Source organism: Calonectris borealis, chromosome 1 (genome assembly GCF_964195595.1).
Source record: "Calonectris borealis chromosome 1, bCalBor7.hap1.2, whole genome shotgun sequence".
Lineage (NCBI taxonomy): Eukaryota > Metazoa > Chordata > Aves > Procellariiformes > Procellariidae > Calonectris > Calonectris borealis.
This window is the reverse complement of record NC_134312.1, coordinates 96,760,353-96,787,716: the sequence shown is the minus strand read 5'-3', so window position 1 is coordinate 96,787,716 and position 27,364 is coordinate 96,760,353. Positions and strand designations below refer to the sequence as shown.

Here is a 27,364-nt window from a genome sequence, read left to right as displayed (position 1 = left end):
AAAGCTGTGAAGTTCACTCTATTGTTTCTCTGTTGTGTCAGAACTGGATATTTTTTGATTTTGAATATCATTTCTGCAGTTGATCCTTTTTTCCCTTAGGTTGAGGTTTTCAGAACTGACCAGGAGATTCAACTCCCACAACTCTTGCAAATTTAATTTTTAGGAGAATTGTGTGACTGAAATTCCCAAAGTCAGCTTTGAAAATCTTAAACTTTCACATTTTATATAATTCATTTTAAGAAGCAACACAGTACTGAAAAATACGTGAATTGGCAGCTGTATGTACATACTTTTATTCTCTTTTTGTCCCATGTGTACTATGTCTTTTTGGCTTTTTGAGCCTGTTTCACAGTATATTTTCTTTGTGGTTCTCAGGAAGAGAGCCTTTTTTTAAATTCAGATGGGATGTATCTCTTTTGCTTTAAACATGTTCTAAAATATCTCCAAACTGTCACAGTTCTAAATTATTTAACGGATTATGGCAAGGAGATTTGGAGCCAAGGGACAAGGCAGCTGAAGGCTGTGTCATTCCTGGTGAACTTCTTGGTCTTTGACTCATAAAAAAAATCTGAATGTCTGGAATTAAGAGAATAAGTCTTGAGAAAAAGAAGGGCCAATTCTCTACTGGTCTTGTAGGTTAAAAAGTAAAATAAGTATTGATCTAAAAAGTTCAAACTCTTCTCTGTTAAAAAAATGCAGTGACATACTGCCATTTTTCCTCTTTCTGTCACAATGTAATGTCAAGGACCCACCATCAATAAAGCTCAACATGTGTCTCATCCCAAAATCAGCCAATTACAATTTTTAGACCTCTTTAATCAGACATTTAGAAGAGGTGGAAAATAGTCTGATCACTCCTTGCACGCAGGTTAAAAATTCTGTCTTTATTAGAAATGCTGATCCAACTTCCACTGCATAGCTATGAATATTACACAGTTGTTTGAGCTTTATGGTCTTGAGTACTTAAATTCCTATCTACCCTATGAGACTTTAAAAAAAAAAAAAAAAGCAATGATGAGTAAAACTCTCAATGTTGGCCAAGCAAAAAAATGGGAAGGAAAAAAAAAAATTCCAAGGTCCTAATCCTTTTTACCTATGCCATTTTTTATCTAAGTGTGTTGTGCTTCTGCATGGGAATGTCTTTCTGTACCATGCAAAGTCATCTAATAGAGGCTGAGTTGCTTGCATGACTAGAGTTACGCAGGATGTAACCTTTCTTAGACAAGAAGTCGTCTGCAACAGAAGAGAGCGGTATGTGACAGATTGCCTTGGTTTAGCAGCTTCTGAGGGCTATGCCTAGGTTAGTAAGTAGTGTGGTGCAATAGGAGCGGGTCTGTAGAGGGGACCGATTGATTCCAAGGACCCCACATCCACACTGTACGTTTTGGGAAGTTTTGGATTCAGACTAGCCCTAACATGGTCCTGTGGCTGGAGTACCGTTTCGTAATTGCAGCGCATTGGATGAGCTCCTGCAGGACATCTTTTGAGTTAACATCATCCAGAAGCAATACAGTCTACATGCTCTGAGACCTCTCTGCAATGTAAGCTGAAGTGCTGTGATGACTTGTGGAGATTTGTTTCAATTCATACTCCTGACCTGAACTCAAATGCTAATACCTAGATACACCCTGAAAGATTCTTGAGAAAATAACCAGCTGGAAAAAAAGAAACTTCTCATTTTCTGGTATCCTCCTTTTGCAGAACAAAGAGTTGAGTGCTTTCAGTTGGCTGGTACAGGATTTCACCAGGCCATTAGAATTATTAATAGAGGCTGCAGATGGAAAGCTGATTTAAGTTTTTTCTCGTTTTCAGTTTATTTTTTAGCTAGTGTACTTGGTCTTGCACTTATGGTAGGTGTTTTGGCATTAATCCAGGACTTGCTACAGAGAAAATACCTCAGTTTGCCATTAAGGTTGCTCTATGATTAAAACCACCAACTCTTCTTATTATATATTCTGAGAAGAATTTTAACTCGAAACAAGCCATTCTCCTAAGCATTAAAAAAAAAGAAAATCCTATTGAATATTTGTGTATGAATATATATGATGTTCTACATAATTAAAATGTTTCCTTTTAGCTAATATGACTGCTTTAGATGTGAAAACTTGAGATAAAGCTTTCAAAAAGAATCTTGATTCTGGTTGATACTGTATTCTTTTAATGCACTTCTTTTAACCTCATGGGGAGGGGAGTGTCAATAAAAGCTGAACTTTTCAGTATTGTTTAGCAAAACTGTTAACAACAATTTTTATTATTTTTTTTAATTGTCATAAATTTTTAGCACTTTTCAGTTCTGTCCTGCAGTGTCACCTTCTCTTATCTCTTTCCTAAGTGTTGCTTCCTCAGTTCTTGGATAATACTTAGTTTTCAGTAAATGAAAGAGCCTACAAAATTTCTTCTGAATGTTTTGTAATTTAGGAACTATGTCATTCTTCTATCCTACCCCCAAATTTGTATTGCCTCTAAGACTCTTTGTTGTTTTACCAGTAGATGTGACAATGCTAAAAATATTGGAAGAATAACACAAAAAATTATTCACAATCTTATTTTCTGGCAGATCAGTTAAGTGTCTGGTTTTTTACAGCTGATCATATCTTCCCAGGTATGGGGCAAGTTCAGCAATAAAAAATGAAGGAAAGAATTTCAGCATTACTAATTAGGCTGCTATTAGAAGAATGATACATTATTACATTCACTATCTTTTCCTAATAAAGCTTTTTCCAAAAGGAAAAGAAAAGGACAGAAGGCTTGCTTGTTAGTACTCATTTGCTGCCCTTTTTTCTGGTGTTTACTGTTGATGTAAACAGGTATTTCAGCATGATTTGTAAACTGATCACTTAACTGGGCTTACTATGACCTGAAGACTTCTGAAGTGGTGCCATGTTAAGTTATCTTAGTGCCTTTGGCTGGTTGGAGTATTGAAAATGCAGAATAGACTCAAATTAAAGTAGAAAATATTCTTAGTTATTTAGTGTATATGTTGAGGAGTTAAAGGAAGTGTTACATCCACTGCATTTGAGAGATTGAACCAATGTAATTTCAAAGATAGAAACAACACTTCCTCTACCACTTCCCTGGGGAAATTAATTCGTAACAAAATAACTCTTACTATTAGTTTTTTTGTTTTGTTTTGTTTTTAAGTCTTGTAATTATTCTTACATTGATTTCATTAGTCCGAGTTTATAACTCTTGGGATCACGAACACAATTTCACTTCCTATTTCCTGTTTATATATTTTAAATGATTCCAGACCTTTATGCATCCCTCCTTTCCATATGGCCAAAGCCGATAGGTTTATTAATGTTCCTACTATTGGTAAAAACCCAAGATCTGAAATTTTAGCTGTATATAGCTCTAGCAGATTTGCCAGTATTTAGTAATAATGGTGCATGGTGGGTTGGGATTTTTATTTTTAAGCTGGAATTGTTTAGCGTGGTGGCCTTTTTCCAAAGAAAAGGTTCTTTCTGAATATGCAAGGTCCACAGTTCCAATGACAGGATTCATTTCCCAGTTCTTTCACATTTATTTAAACAATATTTAATATTATGAAAAGGCTTTTGTTCTATGTTTTTCCCTGCAGTATTTGAACAGAGTCATCTTACAAAAATAATCTCCAGTATTTTTCTGACAAGATTATAGGCAACTTCGTGCTGTTTGGTTTAGATGATGTTCAAATTCAATTTAATACTGTTGTTTAATTTTGAGGGTGTAATATGCTTCCATTTTAAAAAAATTAGTGAACTGTAGTAGAAGTATCAGCGAGACCCAGCTTTTTGATACAGAAATGAATAGGTGCCTGCAAAACTGCTTTGGCTAGTTCAAATTTTTTTTTTTTTAAATGTTTGGCTAAGAGTTTAGTTGAAATTTGTTATTGCTAGTGGTGTGTTGTGGTGTTCTGTTTGGGTTTTTTTGTTGTTGTTTTGGTTTATTTTGTTTAATGACTTTTCTGTGTACTAAAGCGTGGATAATTACCAAAATCCACATTTCCCTTTACCATATTTCTGCTAGGGAAAATTCAACAGCTGGGAAGACGAAATAGGATTGAGTCTGTGACTTAACTGTGTGAATAAACTAATGACCTGAGCTCTGAAGTGAGGACTATGTTTAATGGTAGTTCTTCCTCTGTCTTGTATTGCAGCCTTGAGTAAGTTATCTAAGCCATGTCAGTATCCTACCAAGAAAGCAGTATAATCCTTTAAGGAGTTTTATTGACAGTTAGCCAGTGTCTGCTCTCAATATAAAAAACATAAAGTTTAAAATTGGTGCAGCTTATCGTCTTTCATTTGTTTCCATATAGAGGACTAAAAGCTCATGTACTTGGTCATTGTGGGAGTTAATACTTGGATAACTGGTTGATTGCTTCCTGTTTAATGTCTGTCTTCAGGGTGTGTGAGAATGGTCAGTGTGCTGGAGTAACGAATGGGACACACAGTGCTACTTCTGAGATGAAGAAATCAAAACATCCAGAGTTAGGTATGTTTTAATTTTTCACTATTTAGCAAGAAAATTTACTCTGTGCTGTTCTAGGGGTACAGCAAGAAAACATTCACTTCTTGTGATTGTGTCATTCAGGAGATGTCTATGATGCACCTACTGTTCCGGTACCTTTGCCACCTGCACGACCACCTACAAGAGACAACCCAAAACACAGCTCTTTGCTCAACAGGACACCCTCCGATTATGATCTTCTGGTGCCCCCTTTAGGTTGCAGACTTTTTGCTGATTACATTTAATGGTTAACATTGCCTAAATGAACCAAATGCCCTGTTTATTGAAAAAACTGATGTTGAGTATGTTCAGAGTACCAAACAAGCTATGGGCTAAATATTACAGCTGTAAGTCAATATTTGTGTCCATGGTATCTGTCTGTAAGTCCTCATGCAAGACAGATGAAAAGGCATACTAAATCTGTAGTCAAACTATAAAGAAAAGCAAAACCATTTTCCCTAAAATAAATTATAATTTTTTGTCCCTCAATATGAAGTTTGAGCATTGTAATTTAATGCAAGAATGGAGAGTTCTTACTATTGTACCTTAAATAATTCCATTTCTTTTATCAAATACGAAGAAGAATGCCAAAGAGGTGGTATTTAAGTCAAAGAAAACTAAATTAAATTAATAAGCTTATTTCTGGGTTTTTTTCCACTATCAAGGGACAGTTCAAAACTCACTGCTGCCTACAGTCAACAAAAGCTATCTTTTCCAACCCTGATTTCTGTTCTCTTCTCACACACAAAAGTCAATGAGCTCTGCATACCTACCTGGGCTGTGCTTGGCCACCACCCACACTTTCACTGACAAACTCCACTGCATGATTGTTAGACTGTAGTGTATGTGTCGTCCAATTTTCTGGTTCCATAAAACCTTTTAAACATTTGCCATGTTCCTGCAGTATACTCTCTCTGGTCCCTGAAGCGTTCCTGAGTTGTGACAGTACATAGAATTGAAGGCAGAAGAACACATAAAAACTGTACTGCTTGGTAATCCTAGTCCCGTCTGCACCACCTTTGTGTAAGGGGTGCATTCTTTTGCCAAGCCCTAGAAAATTCAGTTTATATCTGGGGTTAGAGCTTTAGAACAGCAGATAAAGATGATACACAGCTTAAATGTACCAGATTCAATGCAGTTAGCATTGGTGTTTGAATATAAATATTTTTGCTTAGCCACTGAAACATAGTTTTTATTCTTCAATGATATTCAGTGAAAGCTTTCATTATAATACACCCTTGCAATTGAGCCACTAAAAGAAATTTCTCCCCCCATCTCAGAAAAGAAACTAGGCACTGCAAAAGGTCATTCAGAGCATGTTTTAGAAGAGGATTGTGCATAGTAAGAGTCAGGTTTACAATTTCATTACTGGAGTCACTGAACTGCTAGATGAACCCTAGGAGTAACAGCCTCAGCAGCCAGAGAAAAATAAATTTTAACCTTCACTCTTTATTCTACAGTTCTTAATGAGGTTTTGCTCATCTAATAATTCTTTTCTAAAATGCAGGCGAAGATGCGTTTGACAGCTCACCCCCTTCACTACCACCACCACCACCACCTGCTCGGCACAGCATGATTGAGCACACAAAACCTGCTGGCTCAGGAAGCCGACCTCCTTCAGGACAGGAACTGTTCCTGCATTCTGGTAGGAATACAAAGGAAAAGAATGTATTTTGTTTACTTTTTCTTTACTTCAGAAGGTTATCTGTTCTGTGATAAAGTTACCGGGCTTCAGAAGTCTGTTTGTCTATACTTATTATACAAAATACTAAAAAATAGTTAAATAGGTTTTTTTTAATGGTAGAGATTAAACAACTCGGAATATTAAAAGACTTAACTTTTCATTATCACAAAGTAATGAAATAAGGTCAATATTTCTATACCAGGCTAGACATTTTGGTAATTTGTACTTTTCTAGTAAGATTTGTTACTTGTGAAGTGCCAAATTTTCTGTTGTAATCTGTAATACTAGTCTGTATCCTTTTGTCAACTCCATTGTTTTCTACAGTATACTAGAAAATAAGGGAAAAACTAGAAAATAAGGGAAAAGAACATCCTGCTTTGTTAGAACTGTTGTAAAATTTTGCTGCAAAACTGTATTAATTGTGAACACAGTTGCAGGTGTCTGTGATTTGTAACATTTTGATAAGTCAATTTTTCACCCCTCTCTCCCCATGAATCACTGTGACACTTTTTCAGTCCGGTATTTTGCTCGTAAAAGGTATAAAAGCTATGTTCACAATTTGCGAATTTTGTCTTTGAGTTGAAAAGTGTTTGATTGTCAGGTTAATTAAGTTGAATACATTTGCTGCTGATGGTACAGATTGCAACTGGATTTTTGTGGGTTATAGTGCATACCTGTGAAGTGACTTTTTTTTCCTCTGTGGAAGCTTCCAAAGGATGTTGGTGTCTTAAGTTTACCTGTCCTAGGAATATTTTCAGTGATTATCTACCTTGGTGGTGCAGTTAAATGTCTTTCTCTTCCTATCTATTTTTCTTAGAAGCTCGACGGAGAGAGATGAATGAAATATTTTGGCAATAGTATTACAGGAATGCCAGAATGTAGATGACAAGCAGTCATGTGCAACTCCATAATAGCCTGACAAGTTGTCGGGCATTTGGCTGACCTTTGTGAATTATACTAGCTGTGGGATGAAAGTGAGCTAGTTTAGGTTGAACTGGAATGACCTTTTATGGAATGTTTTTATTATTCAGTCCAGTCTGAACGGGTGCCTCAATTGTATCATCTGATGCAGAAACACACGCTGTGCCATTCAGTTCTAATGAGGATGGAGAGGAAAAATAGAAGCCCTCACACACAGATGCACACAAGCTCCATCGATCTGTGTGCAGTTCCCAGAAACATGCAGAGTTTTAAATTGTTAAGTGTTATTTGCAAATAATCTAAGAAACATCACTGGTAGTGTTAAATAACATTTAATAGCTTTTAATTAAAAATCTGGAAAATGTATCTATGGCCATGTATTGTTCTTCATATTTGCATAGTGAATACAATCTTATAGCAGCAGTTTTCATTAGTCTTGTAAGTGTATACATCTACTTAATACATCTACTTAAGCATACCTGGTTGTGTGGCTTCGTCTTTTTTTATTCATATGGTATTTCTAAGGCTGTATTACTCACTTTGCATCTTGTCAAATAAACTGCTGTAGATGATTTATGAGTTTTTGATGATTGGTTTCCATACAAGTCTTGGGGGTGATTTCTCAGCTATCCATCAAAGCCTGTCGGATTAGAATAATAATCTCATCATCAACAACAGCAAAAAGTTGCACTCACAGACAAACGCTCTTATGAGTCCAGGGCAGAAGCCAGGTCCCGGATGATATTAACACTTGCTCAGCTGCATCCTCAATAGCCAAAAAAAAAAAAACAAACAAACCCCAAAACAAAACAAAAACCAAAACCAAACAAACAAAAAAAACACCAACAAAAAAAGAAAAAAGAGGACACAATATGCCAGGACTATATATTTCTCTCAGTTTTTTTAAATTCTGTTCCTGTAATCAGCAGAGAGAACTGAAAAGCCTAGTCACAGCCTTTACCAGTCCCTGTAATATTTCCCATAGCTGGGACTGTATGAATAGGAAATCTGCCCTGCGGTTTTTGGGAATTGCAACGCATAGAAGTGTTACCAAGCTCTAACCAAACTGAACAGCTGGGATATTTCTAAGTGTGCTGCGTCAGACTTTGCAACCTCTTCCATGCTTTGCCAGCCACAATCCCAGCAGTGTCTGGGTTGGGTAATTGAAAGGTACCTTATGGATGTAAACAGAAGAGCCGTGGTCAGTGCAGGATAGACCACCTTTGAGCTGTGCTCTTGTTTTTGTCACTTCAAGACATAGCTACATGTCTACTATGCAAGTGTTGAATTTGGATGTATATGTGCGTATGCTATGGGGGAACATCTCTGTTTGGATTCATGGCTCCTCTGTCTGAAGGGAGGCTATTTTAAGCCAAGGTTCTATGCATCAGCCCTCCCCAAATAATAATTCTAATTATTCTAAGACCTCTTTTTTGTTCTGTTATTACAGATCCCCATTTTGATCCAATAACTGGTCATGTTCCTTTGCCACCTGCTCGTAGAGTAACTGGAGAAAACGTCAAAACAAATAGGACATCTCAAGACTATGATCAACTTCCTCCTTCTTCAGGTAAGGTAGAAAACTGTTCTTGTAGAAAATTACAACTTAAGGAAGCAAATAACTTTCATCCGTAAAGTCCAATAAGGTTTTTGTCATTCCAGGCAAACAAATGGCAGTCGTAATACTGCTTTACAAAAATACGAAATCATCAAAGGATAACAGATTAAAGTTCAGCAATAAAGGTAGTAGTGGCTACCTGTTGTCTGTAATTGTAGATATTATGGCATCAGTTTCACCAGCTGCCAAACTGAATGCTTATGTGAGTTTTAGTGTTCCTTATTTTTTGAGAAGGGCAGAGATTTTTCTGCCACCTTTAAAACTTACAAGAGATCAGAAGTCGTACAGGGACCACACGCATCTCATTTCCACTCTCTAAAGTATTATTATTTTCTGATCTTTTTTGCTGATATGTTTGTCTGAAGTTCGAAGAAAATTTTAAAGTGTTTTTTAATAAAACAACAAGAACCAAAACCAATTGAAATTCAGTCTTCCATTTGCAATGGAACAGGTACAATAGAAGCAATTCCTCTGCCATAGAAATTTTGCGTATGGTTTTCAGGCAATACGAATAGTATTTAAAGGAAAGCTACTCAAATTAATTAAAATAATTATAAAATATAAAATATAAAGTAAAGTATTACCTGTATTTCAAAGTACTTTCACCAATTTGTAGATAAATTTTCTTTTCTTTAGATGTGCATGGTATATGGGGAAGGGGGAGGATTGTCCCACTTGCATCATTTTGCTGTGTGGGGAGACCACACAAAGAAAGAGCCAAGTGATGCTTTGAACCATTATTTGTTCTCCAGATAAGAGTGAATTGCACGTGAAAACTCTTTTCTAATGCATAAAGAAATGAAGGGACTTATTTCTCTAGTCTTTCAGTCATGATGATCATCAGTGTTGAATTGCAACAATCACAGGTGGACGATGATACATTTTTTAATTGTAGTTATATCTCTCCTTCTTAGGAATACGTAGTTCATCTCTGCTGTGGTATAGGAATGAAAGAATACATTTTTCCAACTTAAAGTACAGGGGAAACTAAGTAAGCCTGAAGAGTGCTACAGAATTTTTAATGAATAACACATTTGAGAATTAGTGTGATGCCTTTGGTAAAATAGTAGCACTTTTGGGAGGATACCTCTACTAATAAAACAGTGTTTCTCTTTTTTTTTTTTTCCTGTTAGGAAAGAAAAAAAAATTATAATGCATGTTTTATGTGTGACACTGTGAAGGATCTATTTGTCTTACAATGTTAACGTGATTTATTTAGGGCATTTTAAGTTCTTTTATAATACAAATTATGACAATGATAGCCTGTTAAAGCTATGGAGTTTTCCTGCAATTCTTGCAATTCTGTGGTAGAACAATTTTTAACTTAAATTACTGCAAGATGTTTGCTCCTTAAGATCTTGGAGTTTTCTGATGTCACTTAATAAATACTTCTCTATCTGTATGTTTCCCACAGCCATCTTCTAAAACACCCACATGTGTTGACCTTTGCTGTAAATATCATTCTAAATCAGCATGATGTACAGCAAGATATTCAATTTAATTCAATTAAATGAAAACTATGTGATAGATCATGTCATGCTCTTAATTGGAAAGTTGTTTTTACAGTGGCAGTAATTCCATAGAACAGAACTGATGAGCTTCAGGATGAACTGATTCACCTTCATCTATGATTTAAAAAGACAATGTAGAGATGTAACTCTATTCAGAACTTTTGGTTTTGCATTAATTCTGAACTAATCAGTTCACTTAGAAGTTCTTCATTTCAGCCCTTTCATATGGTGATTCTTTAAACTAGCTGGAAAAGAAATGTAGTTCACTCAAAAATCTAATTATAATTTAACCACTGGCTCCCTAGAGTAGCATAGGGAGTCCTTTAGCTTCTGTGCTTCAGTTTGACTGTTTTTAAGATTGATGTCATGATGTTTAACTGAATCGTTAACATGTAATGAGAAATTTATTCTAATTCAGCAACGTATTTAGCATTGAACACTTAAGAAATAGTTCTCAACTATGCATCTAACTATCCCAAAGGCATATTTTTTCAAACTTTTTAAATAGAACTTTTTAAAATTATCACAATAAAAGCAAGAGAAGGAGATATTGCTAGTAGTTAGCGTATTTTACCTAAGCACAGCCAATGACACGTGGGAAAGGTAGAAGAAAATTAGGCCTCTAATATAGATGTCTGCTGTATTGTGCTGAATTCAGCTATTCTCTAAGAAATGGATTCAAATGGCTAGTTAAGTATATTTTTCTGCTGCCTGTTCACTCGCCTGGCCTTACTAAAGCTCTTGCATGCAAATTTAAATTCCTTTACACGGAAACGTTGGGGGGAGGGTGTCAGGTATTATTTCAGGGTGGATTTCAATTAACCCTGAGGGGACTGATCTCTTGCAGTAGCACAAAATATGAAGATCATACCTAAGATGGACCAATACATGTTGTTACTCCTTTCTCGCTTTCTCCCTGCTCTGTCAATTCCTTAGTGCAGATGTCCCCTGGGTATGCTTTGTCCCTGTACCCCAGTTAGATTAGATGTAGCTGCTTGCCACTGCTCCACAGAGGGCCTTGCACGACAAGCCTTCGTCACCTGGTTCTCTGATGCTTCTCAGTCTGTTGGTGAAAGACCATGGAACGTACAGGAGAAGCAGCAAGGGAAGAAAAGAAGAGGGCCATTTCACAGCAGAGAGGAATAGACAGTTGACAAATATCCTCCTCCCACTGTGCCACAGAGCTCTCACCTTACAACTTTTTCCACGCTTTTTAAATACTTACTAAGTGAGCCTGTCTCTGCCTTTGTACTAACCAGTTACCTAAGGGTTAAATTTAGTGCTGAATTACAGAAATGTGAGTGATAGAGGAAGCTCCTTGCTGTAGAAACTGTTAATGGAATTACACAATTAGAAAATCTATTTGAATTTTTAGTTAGCTATCCACGGTGGCTGAAACATCAGAGAGGATGGGAGATTGGGAAGGAAAGCCCTGCTTAAATACCTCTATCTCAGTGTCCATATGGACATGCAGGTTAGACTTAGTATCTTTAAGCTCAGGATCCAATGTGATACCCAGCTTCAGCTAAAATTATATGTGGATGTGAAGATACTGAAAGAGATGTCAGCGCTTAAAAAAGTAATGGGAATTGAGTTAGAGAGAAGGCTGAAGACCTTAAAGCGTCTGTGCTATAGAGAGATGTCACTGTAGTGAGAGTAAAATGCCTGTGCTGTAAATCTGCTGGCAGAATTAAAAATGACCTTTCTAAATGATGTGATTGCTTAAGAAAGTTTGTTTGGAAGCCTCAGCAAAGTGAAGGTTTTATACATGAAATAACTTCAGTTTTAAGCCTGTATTAGACTGGGTAGAGCAAAAAAAATCTCATGTAACACACACGCAGAAAGATCTGATCTGTGCATAAGGAATTTCTTCTGTACTTCAAGCCCAGGGGAAAATGTAAAGTTTGCAAATTAATTTTGTTTCATCCTCTACAGAAATGAAGACCATAACGAAATGTGCATATTAAAATAATCTGAAATGTTTGTGAAAGAAAATGGATTGTTTTTAACATGATATACCATTATTTTAAATATAAAGAATATTCTTCTGTTACAGTCTTGAGTTTTCTAAAATAAATGAAATGAGAAATTTGAACTTGTTTCTGATTTGGTTTTTAGTTTTTAACCACATCTCCTGAGCTATAGTTAATTTCTCCAACCAGTGTGTTTCATGGTTCTTCCACATCTTCATAGCAGGTTTGGATCTGTTTCAGGTGTGTTTACTAGAACGTTTAGCATTTATGTAATTCTTTTCATCTTCAGAGAGGAAAAAATCATAACAACTATGAAATAGCCCTTACTGTCTGTAGGTTGTGTCATAATATTTGCAAGGAAAATAAGCAATGAAATTAGAACAAAATTAATCTTAGTCCCTTACTGTAAATTTTTAATCAAATTACTCTGTCATGGTTTAACCTGGCAGGCAGCCAAACCCCACGCAGCCGCTCGCTCACTCTGCCCTCCCCGGTGGGACGGGGAGAGAATCAGAAGGGTAAGAGTGAGAAAAACTCGTGGGTTGAGATAAAGACAGTTTAATAGAACAGAAGAGGGAAAATAATAATAATAATAATGATAAAATATACAAAATGAGTGATGCACAATGCAATTGCTCACCACACCCGCGCTGACCGATAACCAAGTAGCGATCGATTGCTGCTTCCTGGATCACGCCTACCATTTATATACTGAGCATGACGTTACATGGTATGGAATACTCCGTTGGCCAGCTGGGCTGGCTGTGCTTCCTCCTCCCAGCCTCTTGTTTGGTAGAGCATGGAAGCTGTCCTTGACACAGCACTTAGCAACAACTGAAAACATCAGTGTGTCATCAGCATTCTTCTCATACTAAATCCAAAACACAGCACTAGAAGAAATTTAACTCTATCCCAGCCAAAGCCAGGACATACTCTCATCCATTTCTTGTATGAATATCATTATCTTGCTAAAAGTACTATTTGCTTATCTTCTCTGAATTAAGAAATGGAATTAAAATTTATAGCAACACTGTCATCTGAATGCGTGGAAACTAAGTTGAGAGAAAAATACACCTTGGTTAGACGTTCACTAATGTGAACTATTTTCATTCATCTGAAGTGTTTAGTGCACTCAGTTGAATTACAGTTCTCTCTATCCAGTGTTATGATCAGGTAGCATGTTGTAACAGCAATACTAGAAATACAACATTCTTTCATCACTAAAAGCTGCCTCTGAAGTACTTAACACTGCAAAATGCCATTGCTGTCAGTGTAAGTCAACAGGAAGTATCACAGCCAGAAATTCCTTCTAATTTATCTATCCAAGTCACTGTTGATGGAACTTTTTAGAACCCTTTTTGAAAGATTAAAGACTTTTTTTTTTTTTAAATGCTTTGCTCTTGAAAGTGTTTTCTGCTCTATGCCTGCTTGTATTGAAGCTTCTTATGTGGAATCAGCGAGGATAAAGAGGTCTCAGTCCAGTACTAAGTTCACTTGAGCACGAAACTCTTGACTCTGAGAAGATTAGCAAGTTTGAATATTAGCTTTTTTCATCAGCACATCATGATTCTTAGCACCAGCATTAACTGGACAGGTAACCTTTCCATAGAGGATGAGAGGGGAGATATTTCCAAAGGGGACGGGAGAGGAAGGATTGTGTTCTGTTCTCACCACTGAAAATAATTGGACTATAGGTTTTTTTGAGAAACGTTATTTCTGTACTTAAGCATAGCTGCTATGCATGAAATGAACTGCAATCGATGGAACAGAATCTGCAAGATGTACCAATAAGTGAAGGATTTTTCTCCCTCAGGCATATTTGGCTGGATTCTTCTTCTGCACAACTTAACGGTCCTGAATAAAATTGTGATCAATTTTTTTTTTTTTTTTTAAACAGACTAAGAAAAAGTTCTCAAACTGTGGGTTGAGTGGAGAGCCTTTAAAATTTTGACTGGCTATTTTCATATCTTTGCTGTTTCATCATACTTTCTTTTTCTTCCAACTTTGGATAATTCAGATTGTAACTTGCATGTTCCTATCATATTATTAAAATAGTGTTTAACTACATTATTTCCATTTTGGATGTTCTTGAGGAATTCACCTTCTGTCCCAATTTTAAAATGAGATATATCAGTGAATTAAAATATCTTTTAATGTTTCTTTAGAATTTTACTTTTTAAACTGCTTTATGAGGCTTGACCTACCTATAACACTATTTTAAGCCAATTTATAATGATTTCTATCTCCTTTATTTGAAACAGATGGTTCACAAGCACCAGCCAGACCCCCTAAACCACTTCCTCGGAGGACTGCACCAGAAATACACCACAGGAAAGCATACAGCTCTGACAGTTCCACGGAAAATGTGGATGCAAAAATTGCGAAACTTATGGGAGAGGGCTATTCCTTTGAAGAAGTCAAGAGGGCCCTTGAAATTGCCCAGAATAATGTTGACGTGGCCCGTAGTATTTTAAGAGAGTTTGTCTGTTTTCCTCCACCGGTCTCCCCACGTCTCAATCTATAGCAGTGTCAAGATATTCTTGGAGCATGTGAATTCTGCATATATACGTGTGGATTGAGGAATGAGAGAAAGAAGAGAATGGAATATTTTTCTTCCATCCTTAGTAGAAGGGTGTTTGTTTCCAGCCACTTATCAAAGGCTCATGGCTGCTCTGATCAAGACTTATAAATATGCTGAGGCTTATGTATTTTTGCTAGCCATACTTTTTTAAATCAGGGTTGAACTGACAAAATAATTTAAAGAAGTTTACTTCCCTAGAACTTTTAATCTGTGAAATGCTTTTTCTTGTTTACAAGTTGGCAAGTTACAGTTTTCTAGTTGACGCCTGTACTATGTTCCTGTTCGTATTCCCTTGTACTCGTGGTCAGTTCTGCTGTAGCATTCCCAACAGTTTTCATGCTGACCACCCCATCAACTAAATCATCACTTTCCAGAAGTTCTGTGTTTGTTTTTTTTTTCTCTTACAAGATGCTTTAATTGTTTTTTTTTGCATTTCAGCTCATCAAATGCAAAAAGTATGTGGCCTTCACTACTGATTTTTTTTTTTCTTCTGAGATTCCTTTGCTTTTGAGAGAGGAAATATCTGAATGTAAAATGCATTATTCTGTCTATGAACTGCCTTTTTAAAGGTATTTTGACAGTAATGTTGGGCAGCTTTCTGTTTAACATGAATTCCATGACCTGTAGTCCTCAAGGTCTTTTATACACAGTTTCCACAAAAAAATCCCAACCAACAAATAAAACACTTCATGCAGCCATCATACTGAGTTCTGACATGTAAAAGCTCTTTCAAATTTGAGTATTTGATTGCAAATGTTCAAAAAAGCCAAACGCACGTTATAATACTGTGTTTTGATTACACACTAATGGCACCAGTTCTCTATGACTTATGTAAACTGAGGCATGCCAGACTAGAAGGAATCTTTTTGAATCATATTAATGGTATTCAGGTAAATTCCAGTTCTAGCTTCTGTAAAGTAGAATGCGGTTAATTTTTTTGTTTGAGTGATTATCCCGTGGTTCATTGTGGCTTGGATCAGTTTGTATTAACATGGAAACTTTAAATCTTTGATGCACTGTTAATTCCTAATGCTACTGTAGCAATATTTTTTGCAAAGTTCTCTATTAACCTCCTCCTCTGTACACTTTATTCTCAAGTATGTGTTTAATACCCAAATTCATTCACTCACTTTCCAGCTGCTTAGCTGGAAATGCATTTTTGCTTTACGTGGTTAGTGACACTCCAGGCTTTGACGTTTTGTTTTTGAGCCCAAATTAATGCAAGCCAAATTAAAAATCTTCCCAATTTTAGAAAAGAGAGAGAGAAGACAACTCTGTTCTTAGTACACTCAAAGTTAAGAGTCCAAATATTTCCAGAATAATTTTTAAGATTGCTGCTTTCTTGTTTTTTTAGGAAACTTTGAAATCTTCTTTTATTACTGTTGAAAAGATAAAACCATGTGGTAGTTAGAATATTTTTCACATTTTGAAATGTGACCAGTATATGAGAATTTTCAGTGTGCTAAGCTGGGTGTGAGGTATATATTTATTGTTCCTTTTCAGCTATCAGTGTTCTCCTTCACTCAGAGAAAGTGGTAAAAGTTACAACACTTACAGAATCAGATCTCAGCAGCCAATGCATTTGTTTTAAAGAGAGCAAATGGCTCAATTGCAGGATTCAAAATAACGGGGAATACCCAGTAGAAATTACTGTGATATCTCAAAGTCCATCATTTCATCAAAGAAATTTATTCTTAAAACTAATTAAATAATTTTTTGGTAGCTTTTTTTTGTAGCATCACAAAGTATAGTATGGATATCGTTAATCTGCTTAAGTGATAAAACATAATCAGGAGAATTCAGGGTATAGGGAAGAGCTGCTGTTCCATTTTGATTTAAGCAAATGATTCTGAGTTTATGTCCTAGAAAAGGGCATTTGCAACTTCCTTTAAATGTTCATTCCTCGAATACAGCTTATGAAAAGTTTTGGTTGAAGTTACATTCTGTGCTTTTAGTTCAAGTAAATCTCTTTCCTCTGTTTGGGGGGAAAGTTTTCTGTAGTCTTGAACCCTGTTGTTCATTTGGTTTGCTTACAACATCACTCTTGCATTTTACCTAACTAAATTCAAAATGATTCATACTATTAAATTAAACACTGTGGTTGTATTGGAATTACTTAAATGAGGTTCTAGCATAACTGCCAGCATCGTAATGACGACAGTGAAAAAAGAACGCTTTACAAGGATGAGCAAACAACCTGCAGATTGAGTTTTGAAATTTTGAATTGTAATGGAGAACTCTTTCTCATTTTTGTGCAGCAGCTTAGTATGAATGACAGCCTTATGTTTCAATTAGAGTCTGGAACTGCTGCCTGATAGATTAAGGTTTTTAAATTTTTCCTTCTCCTTTCTGGTTGTGACCACCAGTGACGCTTCTTTTTTTTTTTTGTATGTGTTTAAAAAAAGCTTGATGAGCAATATTCTGAGTGGTAACTTGAAAAGAGTTCCATTAATCGTTAAATGAGTGTGCTAATAACACTTCTAAATAGTGGAATGTGAAGACTATTTGAAACCTGTTTTGGTTAATAGTTTTAAAGTCAAACAGAGCGAAATTGCTTTGCTAGAGTGTTGATGTTTACTACGCAGGAATTAATAGGCTTAAAAGAAGTTAATGTGACTACAGTCTAGTTCTCTAAAAACATAGTTCTCTAAACATACTTTAACCTTTCAAAGGGTTTGAGCCTGGCAGTGTGTTCTGCACATATATAACTTTAAGGAAGACTGACTTAGGTGAGAGTGCTTGAATGAACGAAGTTGGTTAAACTCAGAAACATGTGGTATCATATTTCTTCCAATTAAATGTCATTTCAGGCTTTAGACTATCATTCTGATGTCTGTTGGCCTCACCTTTTATCTCCTTTTGGTTATATTACTGCATTTTAAGCAAATTGGCTGAATCAGAAGTTGAGTAAAGTAAGTGGACATCAGCAGCATGGATCTTTTCCAAAGACTATGAGTAGAAAAAAATTGAAATACTGACAAAATAAATGAATTTAATATGATTAGCCATGTTAATGGCTTGGCTGGAAGCCTAAAATCGCCACTGGTAAAATTCGTTAATGTTCAGTATCTGAAGAGTGCATCTGGCACAGTTTTTTTCATAATGTGAATATAGGAAGTTTTGTACCAGGATCATTTCTTCTGTTATATTTCTCTCGTTTTCAGCTTGAAGCTTTACTTTGCACTGATGACTCTGACCTGAAAACATTTAAATTTGTGTCTTAAAGCTTGACAAATTTTGAAGCAAATGAACACCGTATTCTAAGCAAATTCAGGTACTACCTGTTGACCTGGAATTTAGCGCTTTTAGGAATGACTTCTTGAAAAAAGACTTCATTAGTTTCCATTTTGAAGGATTTTCTTTCAAATAACTATTTTATCTGAAAATGCCTTTTATAAACTTGTCTAACATGTGGCAAACTTAGTGATGTGTTCAATTAATTTATATTTTATTCAACATTCTTTTTAAGTTTTGGTTATTATGTAAGCTCAAGTTCTTTATCTGTTCTTGTAAGGTATTTTATAAAATTAATGTTAACAGAATGTTGGGTTGGTCCGTGATTTTTCAAGATTGTCTCTCTGTTACTGAATATTATCACTCTTCATATGCTGCTTTAGAAACATAGCTGATCCTGTGTAGGGCTCTTAGAAGCCGTTGTTTTGTAAGCCAGAAAAATGAGGCCTTGCTCTAAAATAAGGTGAATCATTGCATTGAGACATTCGCTTTATATCCCCATACATTACTTCATTTCTAAATTTCAGTAGTAAAAATCTATAAATTGGCAGTAATTTCAGAATGTGCATGTAATAATTGTATGGCAGAAAGACGATAATCATTAAATATTTAGAACCCTCAGTGATGAACATATAGTCTGACTGTACGATAATTTACAGGATTTTTTTCCTGAAGAAAATTACAGTAAGCTCACACTGGTATTTCTTTAACATCCTGTGCATTTACATTCTCAAGTATTGCACTCTTAATGTAAAAAAATATTTCAGGAGTGTAAAACACTTTTTTCTGTTACTGTATTCCAGCATTCTGAAAAAAAATTTAGAAAATCTAACCCCTCTACTATGCAGGACAATACAACTATTATTATTTAAAGCCCAACGCCATTCCCTGCAGGTTGGATTAGACCTTCAATGATGAGATTTTCATGGTACTTTCTTCAGTCTATGTTAAATCCTTGTCCGTTATATAGGTCCCTAGTCATATGACTACGTTGGGCAGTTAACTGTTTGGTATACTTGTCTGTAGCACTATAGCTGTGCATTTCTTTCAAAGTCAGCTGTCATTTTATTGTGGTATGATCAAATTTTAGCAGCTGGCTACTCTAGGAATGTTTCAGGAATTTTTGTTTGATAGACCCAGTCATTAATTCTGTACAAGATACCTGCCTCCATTTATCAGTTGCAATGAGTCTCCACCAGGAAAATGATAAATTCAGATCTTAAAACACTGTGTGTTACTTTGGCACCTGAACATTCCATTTGTTCCTTAGATGATTTCATGTCTAGCAGGGAAAATTCGTATTCAAAATAAATCCTAAATCCCAACTCTCTTAACCTTAAATCACAAAATAAATCTTAAATTTGTGAAACTTAATCCCATAACCTTCCTGAACATCATAAGGAATTGAAAGGCCTCAGAATAATATGAACCATGACAAAATTCTTGCTTCCTAGACCTGCCAGAAACAAAAGCACAAACACATTGAATACTGATCTTCTGACTGTGGAGCTGCTTGCGTCGGTCTTGATCTGTGAAGGAATCGGCCAGTCTGACTACAGTAATACTTGTTTGGAAAAAGTCAGCTTTTTTTTATTGCAATAACTACCACAGTAGCCAGCAAGATGGGGGAGGAGCACAGAACTACATAAAAGAGGAAAATTCTGTCCTAACAATCCAAGCCCCTCTCTCCTGTTGGCATACAAGATTTAGCTGGTTTGAACTGCCTGGGTGTCTAGTGCAGATGAAGGAGTATGTGTTAAGATTACTCCAGTCTTCAATTACTGTGTCCTTCTCCAGTAAGTTCATTAAAAGACATGCTGGTTTGGAACAGGATGCCAGGGTCTTAGCAGCAGAGGGAAGTGTGAAGTAGCTATCTGCTCAGAATGTTTTTTGATGCTAGCAAAACAACCAAAACCTTCCTTTTAAGTGGAAACACCTCTGATTTAAAGCTCATCATCTTGGTTTTTGAAGGGTGCATATACGTACATGCATATGTACATGCTAGTCTGGCGAAGCATGGAGGAGAGTGTATTCCAACTGATGCCAGCCTGCAGAGTTCAGAACTAGGCCGTGGTACTCACCTCTGCAAAATACCTGCTCCTTTTGGATAGCTGAAATGAATCTGCAGAATAATCAAGCTACGATAGCCATCCATGTTTTAAAAGGCAAGGTTTTTCCCTAGATAGCTGAGGAGGTGCATATATTTACTCCAAGATAGATAGCTTTCTTCAATGCATCTGTGTGACGATTAGGATACTGAAAATAATAAATGCCCCCTAGTTTTCATTAGACCACAATGCAGTAAGTGCTCTAAGGAGAACTTTTGTTAATTTGCTCGTTGAGTATCTCTGAATTTCAAATGCTGTACAAAGATAAGTAAGCGTACATCATCAGCCGTTCAGAAATACCTTAAGGTAGTGGCTGGCATAGTATTCTGAAGCTATTATCTTGCTTGAACGTGTGACTTTCGGGTGTTTCCTCTTGAAGTTTACATCTTCATTGCCAATTCAATATGGTCCACATAAAATTCTTGGACCATTATTTCCAAATTTCTCGTTTCTGTACTTTTCAGTATGGCTGTTATCAGTAATACCTTTATTATCTAAGCTCATACACTGAAATTCAAATTATCCTGCTCTCGCACATCCCAGCTCGGGCCAAGTTCAACCTTGCCTTTGTTCCACAACAGATGCGTCACTTCGTTTGCATCCTCATCTGCTCCCTCTAAGACTGTTTTTCCTCTCTTCCTCCCACCCCAAACCTCTTCACAGTGACATCAACCACCAGCCCATCCTTCATCTCAGTAACGACAGACACTTGACAGTTTCCCATCTCGGCTTGCGACCGCATCTGTATTTTCTTCTGTAATCCCTCATAAACGTTCTGCTAGTCTTGCCTGTCTCAATCGTTACACAGATTTTCCGTGCCATATCCCAATGGCCCCTGTGAGCACGGACGTCCAAAATGAATTCAGAATTCTGTGAGAAAGCCTATTTTCTTTGTTAATATCACTGGCATTTTTTCCTGCTCCCTTCTCAGCCTGGAAATACGCTGTTGTGTTTCATGATTTGTTTGTCAGGGACGGAGAAGAGTTCCACTGTTTATTTCGGCAGATCCCTATTCTGTTTCTGAGATGTGAAAAGAAACCAATAAAGACATCCTCTCCTAATAACAGTCCTTGTGTTTGAGATGGCTTGTGTCTCAATATGGGAGTTAAGAAGATGGTCCAATGGATGCGGTGTGTAGTTTGGAAAGTCACAATTATATTTGATTACTTCCAATACTGAGCAAGGTGCAGGTTGAAGGGATAAATTTTATAAGACATGTCAATGAAGTTGGGAAGTCACTTGCAGATAAAGGTAACGGATTACCATGAATGGCCGGGATAAAAGACTGACTCTATACCTTTGATGTCAAAGAAGTAAGTATCATGTAGCTTGAAAATTCTCACACAGAAAATGCAACATCTGAATGATTGCATCAGTGGCCAGCAAAAGACCTTAGTTCTTCATTTGTCAGGTAACCTTTGCCCACAGGTTGGTTGTGATGATGATAATTTTGTAGGTTTTTAGGTGAACCAGTATTTGTGAGCATGACTGTAGATAGAGGGTTCCTGGTTTTGCGTGCTGCTGCCTGGGGATACGCGTTACAGTTTTCCCGAAATCTAACAGAAACGGACAGTTTACATTAGGTCTCATGCAAATGTAAACTACCCACCCAGAAGAGATTGTCCAGAGACAAGACAGCTGGATGCTGAGGGAAGGGTTAAGCGTGTACAAGCTGAGTGAGCAGGGAGGTGGCGAAGGTGGTGCGTTAGAACCATGATTTGTCTTGGGGGAGCAGGAATAGTGTAACGGAAAAAGGAGGGAGGGAATGGGGTGAAGGTGAAATGCTGGGAGGAAAGTGTGGAGTGAATCAGGCGAGAGAAGGTAGGTAGAAGTTTGGAGCAAACAGTAAAAAGCAGAAGGAAAAAAAAGTCTGACGTCTTAGAAAAATGTTTAAGTGTTTCAGAGTGTGGGTGGAGGAGGGAATTCGAGTTGTAGTGTGTAAGGGTGCACCGAAGGGGAAATCTTACCATGTTTGGGGCACAGCATAGTCACACGAAAAGGGCATTACGTGCCTGCGTGTATCATTCCTAGGTGACCTGCACCGTAGTTAATACCCTTATTTTAGTGTTTACCCTCATGCTACTGCTCTTCACCCCCACCTTGCCATGGTCTCTGGCACAGCTCTGAAATTCTGTTTGGCAAGCTGCGCAGTCAGTTCTCACAGCAACATTTTTTTACCGGTTGTTTAACATGTAGTGGTTTCCAGGCCCTTCAAGGCTTTTCTGTATGTTTTGAGGTTTAGTTCTAGCAAGAAGACTATTAGCAGTAAACAAAGCTGGCATGGAGTTAAACAGATTTGTCTTCAGGCATTGGCATCCTTTCCTTTGATGGGTTGGTGTTGCTGAGTAAACAGTCTCTGAGATTATTAGGAGAGGCAGAGTCTTAATTGTACCTGCGCTTTGTTTTTATGATGTTAGATACTGGCTGACCAGGGCAGCGCTGCAGGCTGTGAACCTGCCATCAAGCTGGCTCTTGGTTCCCTTTTAACCACATCCCATAAGAATTCCGAAGGGCCCGAGAACAAACTAAAATTGTCTGTGGCTTCATTCAAAGATGTTGTGGGTATGCTTTTCACTTTTTGTGGCTGTGTAACTTGCTGTATTCAAGTGTGGTGCCGTGAGCATGCTGCTGTAAAATTCAACCTATCCTGAAACCCATGTCATTTCCATGCTTATTTAGTGGTTGATGTAATTTGCCTTGTGAAGTACACAAGGTTACTGTGATGGGGTGCACAGGACAAAGGTTAATTTCTTACTAGCAATGAGTACAGCACTCTGGACTAACAGCTAATACACAGAGGCTCCTGTTGATGTACAAACTATCTTAGCAATATGGATTGATTTTTCTTGGTTGGTTGAGCTGAAATTCATTTTTCAGTGATCTGCCCTTATGGGACCTTGTATTATTTGTACTGCATCATCATTGTATTTGAGCTCTCTCCATTACAGTAATATCCATACCTCTTGAGACTGCCTGGTCTTCTCCCTTTCAAGACTGTAGCAAAGTCTGTCAAGATAGCTGTATGAGATGTGTGGAGGGGAACTGGTTGGCTGATTTGTTAGTAGCATGTGTTTGTGGGATAAAAGGGATTTCAGGAGAAGCATTGATTTTTTTCTTTTTTTAAGATAATGGTTTTTATGGTGGAAAAGCTTTTGTTTTCAGTTTTTGGAAGCTATCGCACGTGCCTTTAAGGAAAGGAAGATGCTGGTACTCTTTTTGCTTGTTTTTCAAGGTATATATTGAACAGTGGCTTTGAGGGAGCCATGTATTCTCCAACTATTTTTTTTTCCCTTGGTTAATTATCAACTAAGAAGACTTCTGCTCTTTATATAGTTTCTGAAATTATGCCAACCTACTGATGCTTGTTCAACAGTTACACTGTTTGAACAAGACATTGTTGTCTATCTCTTGGTGGCAAGTCAGTGACAACAGGGTAAAAAGGTTTATCAGAGGAAACGGGAAGGAGGGATGCGACAGAGGTATACCTGCAAAGGAAGAAGATGAAAACAGAGAAGAAAATACCCTTAAGAAAAAAAGGAAGAAAGAAAATGGTTCATTTGATGAACACTCTTTCACCAGAAGTAAATGAGAAATGTAAATAACATCATTAGCTAGAACACGTAGCTAATACGACTTAATAATTCTATTTAATGCTGCTTTAAATTAACAGCAGGTCTCAGACAGCAAGAACAGGCTTTTCATTTGTTCTTTATATTATAACAAAAAATATGTTTAGTTAACATCTTCTAAGATTAGAAAATATTCTTAAAATTAAGTGGGTTTGAAATTGAGAGTGAGAAAGTTCACCAAATCTTGCAAATGAATGACTAAGCAAAGAAAACCTTATACGTCATTTGGCACTTTTGTATTAGAGCCCAGTTTGGAGAACCTGTTAGATCTAGAAAATATTGAGACCTTAACTACAGCAGAGGACCTCCTCTTAAGTCTTGGGAAGGCTCCTAATACATGTAAGTAACAAGGTGTATTTAATTTGGGGCTGGAATTGTGTGTTACAGGAATGTCAATTTAAGCCTTACCCAGCCATATGATTCCCACAATATTAAGGGTTATACTTTATCTGGTATTGAGTGCCAGCAGTCCAGTTACACATGCATTCTTCCTCCATGCAGAACTTGCAACAGGTTGTTCTTTGAAATGGAAGGTGTTTTGTTTTTTTTTTTCCTCAGCATTGAAATCTGGGTTTCACTTTTCAGTGCAGTGGTGGAAATAATTTTCCAACTACTGAGCAGTCATGCTGTGATTATCATTGGCATTAAATCATACAGCCATCAGGCATGCTGAAAATTTTTATTGCACAAATATAATGAAATTTTTTAGGGGGCAATTGGGATACCTCATTTTCAGGTGGTCCAGTTTCAAAAGTGACTACCTGATCGTCCAGCAAATTTTGAGATTTCTCAATTGGCGCAATTAAAACTATCTGTGCACCTAAAATCGGTAGCTGCTTTTGGTATCACAATATAAACACATTTATCCAGAGAAACTCTGGAATGTGCCATAGGGAGGTGTTCCATTGTGTAAAAGGGGGGAGAGAGAAGGGAGGGAGATGCCCTCTTTCTAGTTCTATGTCTGTCTATAATATTTAATCTCTCTAAACTGTAGCGGTTTTATTTTCTGTGGTACTAGTAAAGCTTGTGTGAGTTTTGTCGCTCAAGAAATACAATTTATGTGTATTTCACTCAGTTTAAATACGGAAACACATCTAGAGACTGCAGAAATTTGTGAGCCAGGCCGGTAGGGGAGTTTGCGAATGTACAAAGGAGAGCACTCCTTCTGCATTTGTGTAAGAAACTTGGGAACAAATTGGACAATACTTCATTTGCATGTCCGCTGAATAACATGGAGAGAGAGGGAGACTCCCGGAAAAAACGGCCCATTATAAGCTCAGAAATGCTTGCCTGATCGCTGGGCTGCATGTCAGCTAATTTGAAGCCGCAGCGACAGTGGGCTTTCTTGGATTAGAGAATAAGAAAGTCCTGAAGACTTTGGCACTTTTCTGCATTCTACGTTTGCATCAATGAATTGGGCCTTATTCAAACCAAGGGATCCGTTTTCCAAAGCCATATCCTGACAGGAGGAAATGTTGCTAGGACTTGCCTTTGAGTTTAGAGAGAAACTGGACTTTGAGACTGAAACTAAAAATATCAGATAAAGATAATGACAGGATATTTGGTTGCACAGGTTTGAGTGGGGGTTTGACAATTATTTTCAACCCTTTACCTTGAAGTTCTTCATCTTTAAACTCTGTTTAAAATCCATGGTTTCTGAGGTGTTTGAGTGTTCTCTTCCCCATTGGGAAGGGAGGACTTCGTTTATTTATGAAACTCGTGGGGGGGGCAGGTTCCACAAGATTTGGTGCATGTGGCTTTCAAAATGGTTTGAAAGCTATTTTAGGAATGGTGATACCAGAACTCACATATATAGAGGGAGGCATCCTTTGGGTGTAAAGCAGTGTCCCTGTGGCAAGCAGTAAGAAGTGTATGAAGATGGTTTATGTCTCTAAGAAACGATCTCAATAATTTTGCTGATCTTTTGTTTAGCTGTAAGAGCATATTACTTCTTGAGAAGCATAGTTTAGCTTAATTTTATAATAATTGGAATTTAAATACACATCATAAGCGTAGCTCATTTATTTGCACTTCTGAAAGTGGAGGTTGGCCTTGTACATGATGCTGGAGAAGGCAAACTGGAAGCCGCAAAACACCTATTCCTTGTTCTGTCTAGAGAATAAGAAATTTGCCCTTCTACAACTGTACTGTGATCAATGGAAGACAGCCAGACTATAAATGATGGAACAGAGCATTACAGAGTCAGTTTTATTGTTTCTCCAAGCTCTCTCATTGCTGATTTTGGGTCATCTTGCAAAGACAAAAATTTGATTAGTTCAGTTTAAAGGAAGAGTCAGACCATCATTGGTTCAGCAGGAGATGTCATGGAAAGTTCAAAGGGTAGGTGAAAATAATGGATTTGCCTCCCTGTGCTGGGAAAACAAAATTCATGTGGGCCAAGGGACAGGGCTTCTCATCATGTGGGTGTCTACAGTTTGTTTCTTTTCTGCCTTAACTACTCTCTCTTTTTTTCTTTAATAGGTTCTCTTCCTGTTTATCCAGATTTTCTGTATGTGATGCAAGTAGCAGTGTTGTCTGCATTCCCACTGTGCTGGAATATAGAGTCTCAGAAACGAAGTTCCTCAGGAGGCACTTGCTGTGGTGTAAGGAGGAACAGGAGGCTAGAGTTGAGTGGCACAAGGATGGCCTTCTGCATATTAATGGTGGGGAAAAAAAGGAGAAAGAGAAACTGCTTAGGGGGAAAGGAGGTAAAAAACTTATTGCTTGGCAAAGTGCTAAATTGAAGCCCAAAGAAAAGAGGAAAAAATTGTCAGTATGTGTCCAGTGCAGGAGCATGGTTTTGCAGATGTATGGGAGGCAAGTGTTGCTTCCTAGACACTCCTGGAATAGCGTGTGTTAAAAGGAGGAAGAAGATGTTTCAGTATCTGCCCTTCTGTTCAGTCATAAGCTGAACATCTTTGTCTTATCACTTATACCCACCAATATATACTTTTTATTAGAGACCAAAATCAGTTCTTCTCTAACTGTAATATTTATCCCCATGGCCTGATAGGGTGATTGTCATTTTAGCACTGGATGGATTGTGCAGATTTTATTGTATATATGTTTTTATATATCTATTGGTGTCACTTTGTTTATTCACTTTCAAATACCAGGATTGTGAGACTGCACAATGCTTAAAGTACAAAGTACTTGCAGCCTTTCAGTACTTAAAGGGGGCTTATAAGAAAGATGGGGACAAACTTTTTAGCAGGGCCTGTTGCGACAGGACGAGGGGGAATGGGTTTAAACTAAAAGAGGGTAGATTCAGACTAGATATAAGGAAGAGATTTTTTACAATGAGGGTGGTGAACCACTGGAACAGGTTGCCCAGAGAGGTGGTAGGTGCCCCATCCCTGGAAACATTCAAGGTCAGGTTGGACGGGGCTCTGAGCAACCTGATCTAATTGAAGATGTCCCTGCCCATGGCAGGGGGGTTGGACTAGATGACCTTTAACGGTCCCTTCCAGCCTAAACCATCCTATGATTCTATGATAAAGGCCATATAAGGGAGGGAAGTTTTATGTAAAAGCAGATGCAAACAAGTCTGTATTATGGTTAAGGGATCTCATTATTTCTAAACATACCTTGTTCAAGCACTTAGGACTCCAGCTCTT

The 27,364-nt window shown here is 37.2% G+C and overlaps 1 protein-coding gene across 3 annotated transcripts in view; it reads left to right on the top strand.

Annotated features, from left to right (window-relative positions):
* CBLB (Cbl proto-oncogene B) overlaps window positions 1–15,150 on the top strand; it is a 133,769-nt gene extending 118,619 nt beyond the window's left edge. For 2 of the 3 annotated variants that reach the window (XM_075168524.1, XM_075168534.1), the window contains 5 exons: window positions 4,385–4,473; window positions 4,573–4,704; window positions 5,996–6,133; window positions 8,544–8,663; window positions 14,457–14,810. In XM_075168524.1, coding sequence (XP_075024625.1) covers window positions 4,385–4,473; window positions 4,573–4,704; window positions 5,996–6,133; window positions 8,544–8,663; window positions 14,457–14,719 — 742 coding nt within the window. In that variant the 3' untranslated portion in view covers window positions 14,720–14,810. Of the gene's footprint in view, window positions 1–4,384; window positions 4,474–4,572; window positions 4,705–5,995; window positions 6,134–8,543; window positions 8,664–14,456 lie in introns of all 3 variants that reach the window. The other variant, XM_075168542.1, reaches the window with a different exon arrangement.
* Window positions 15,151–27,364: the final 12,214 nt, after the last annotated feature.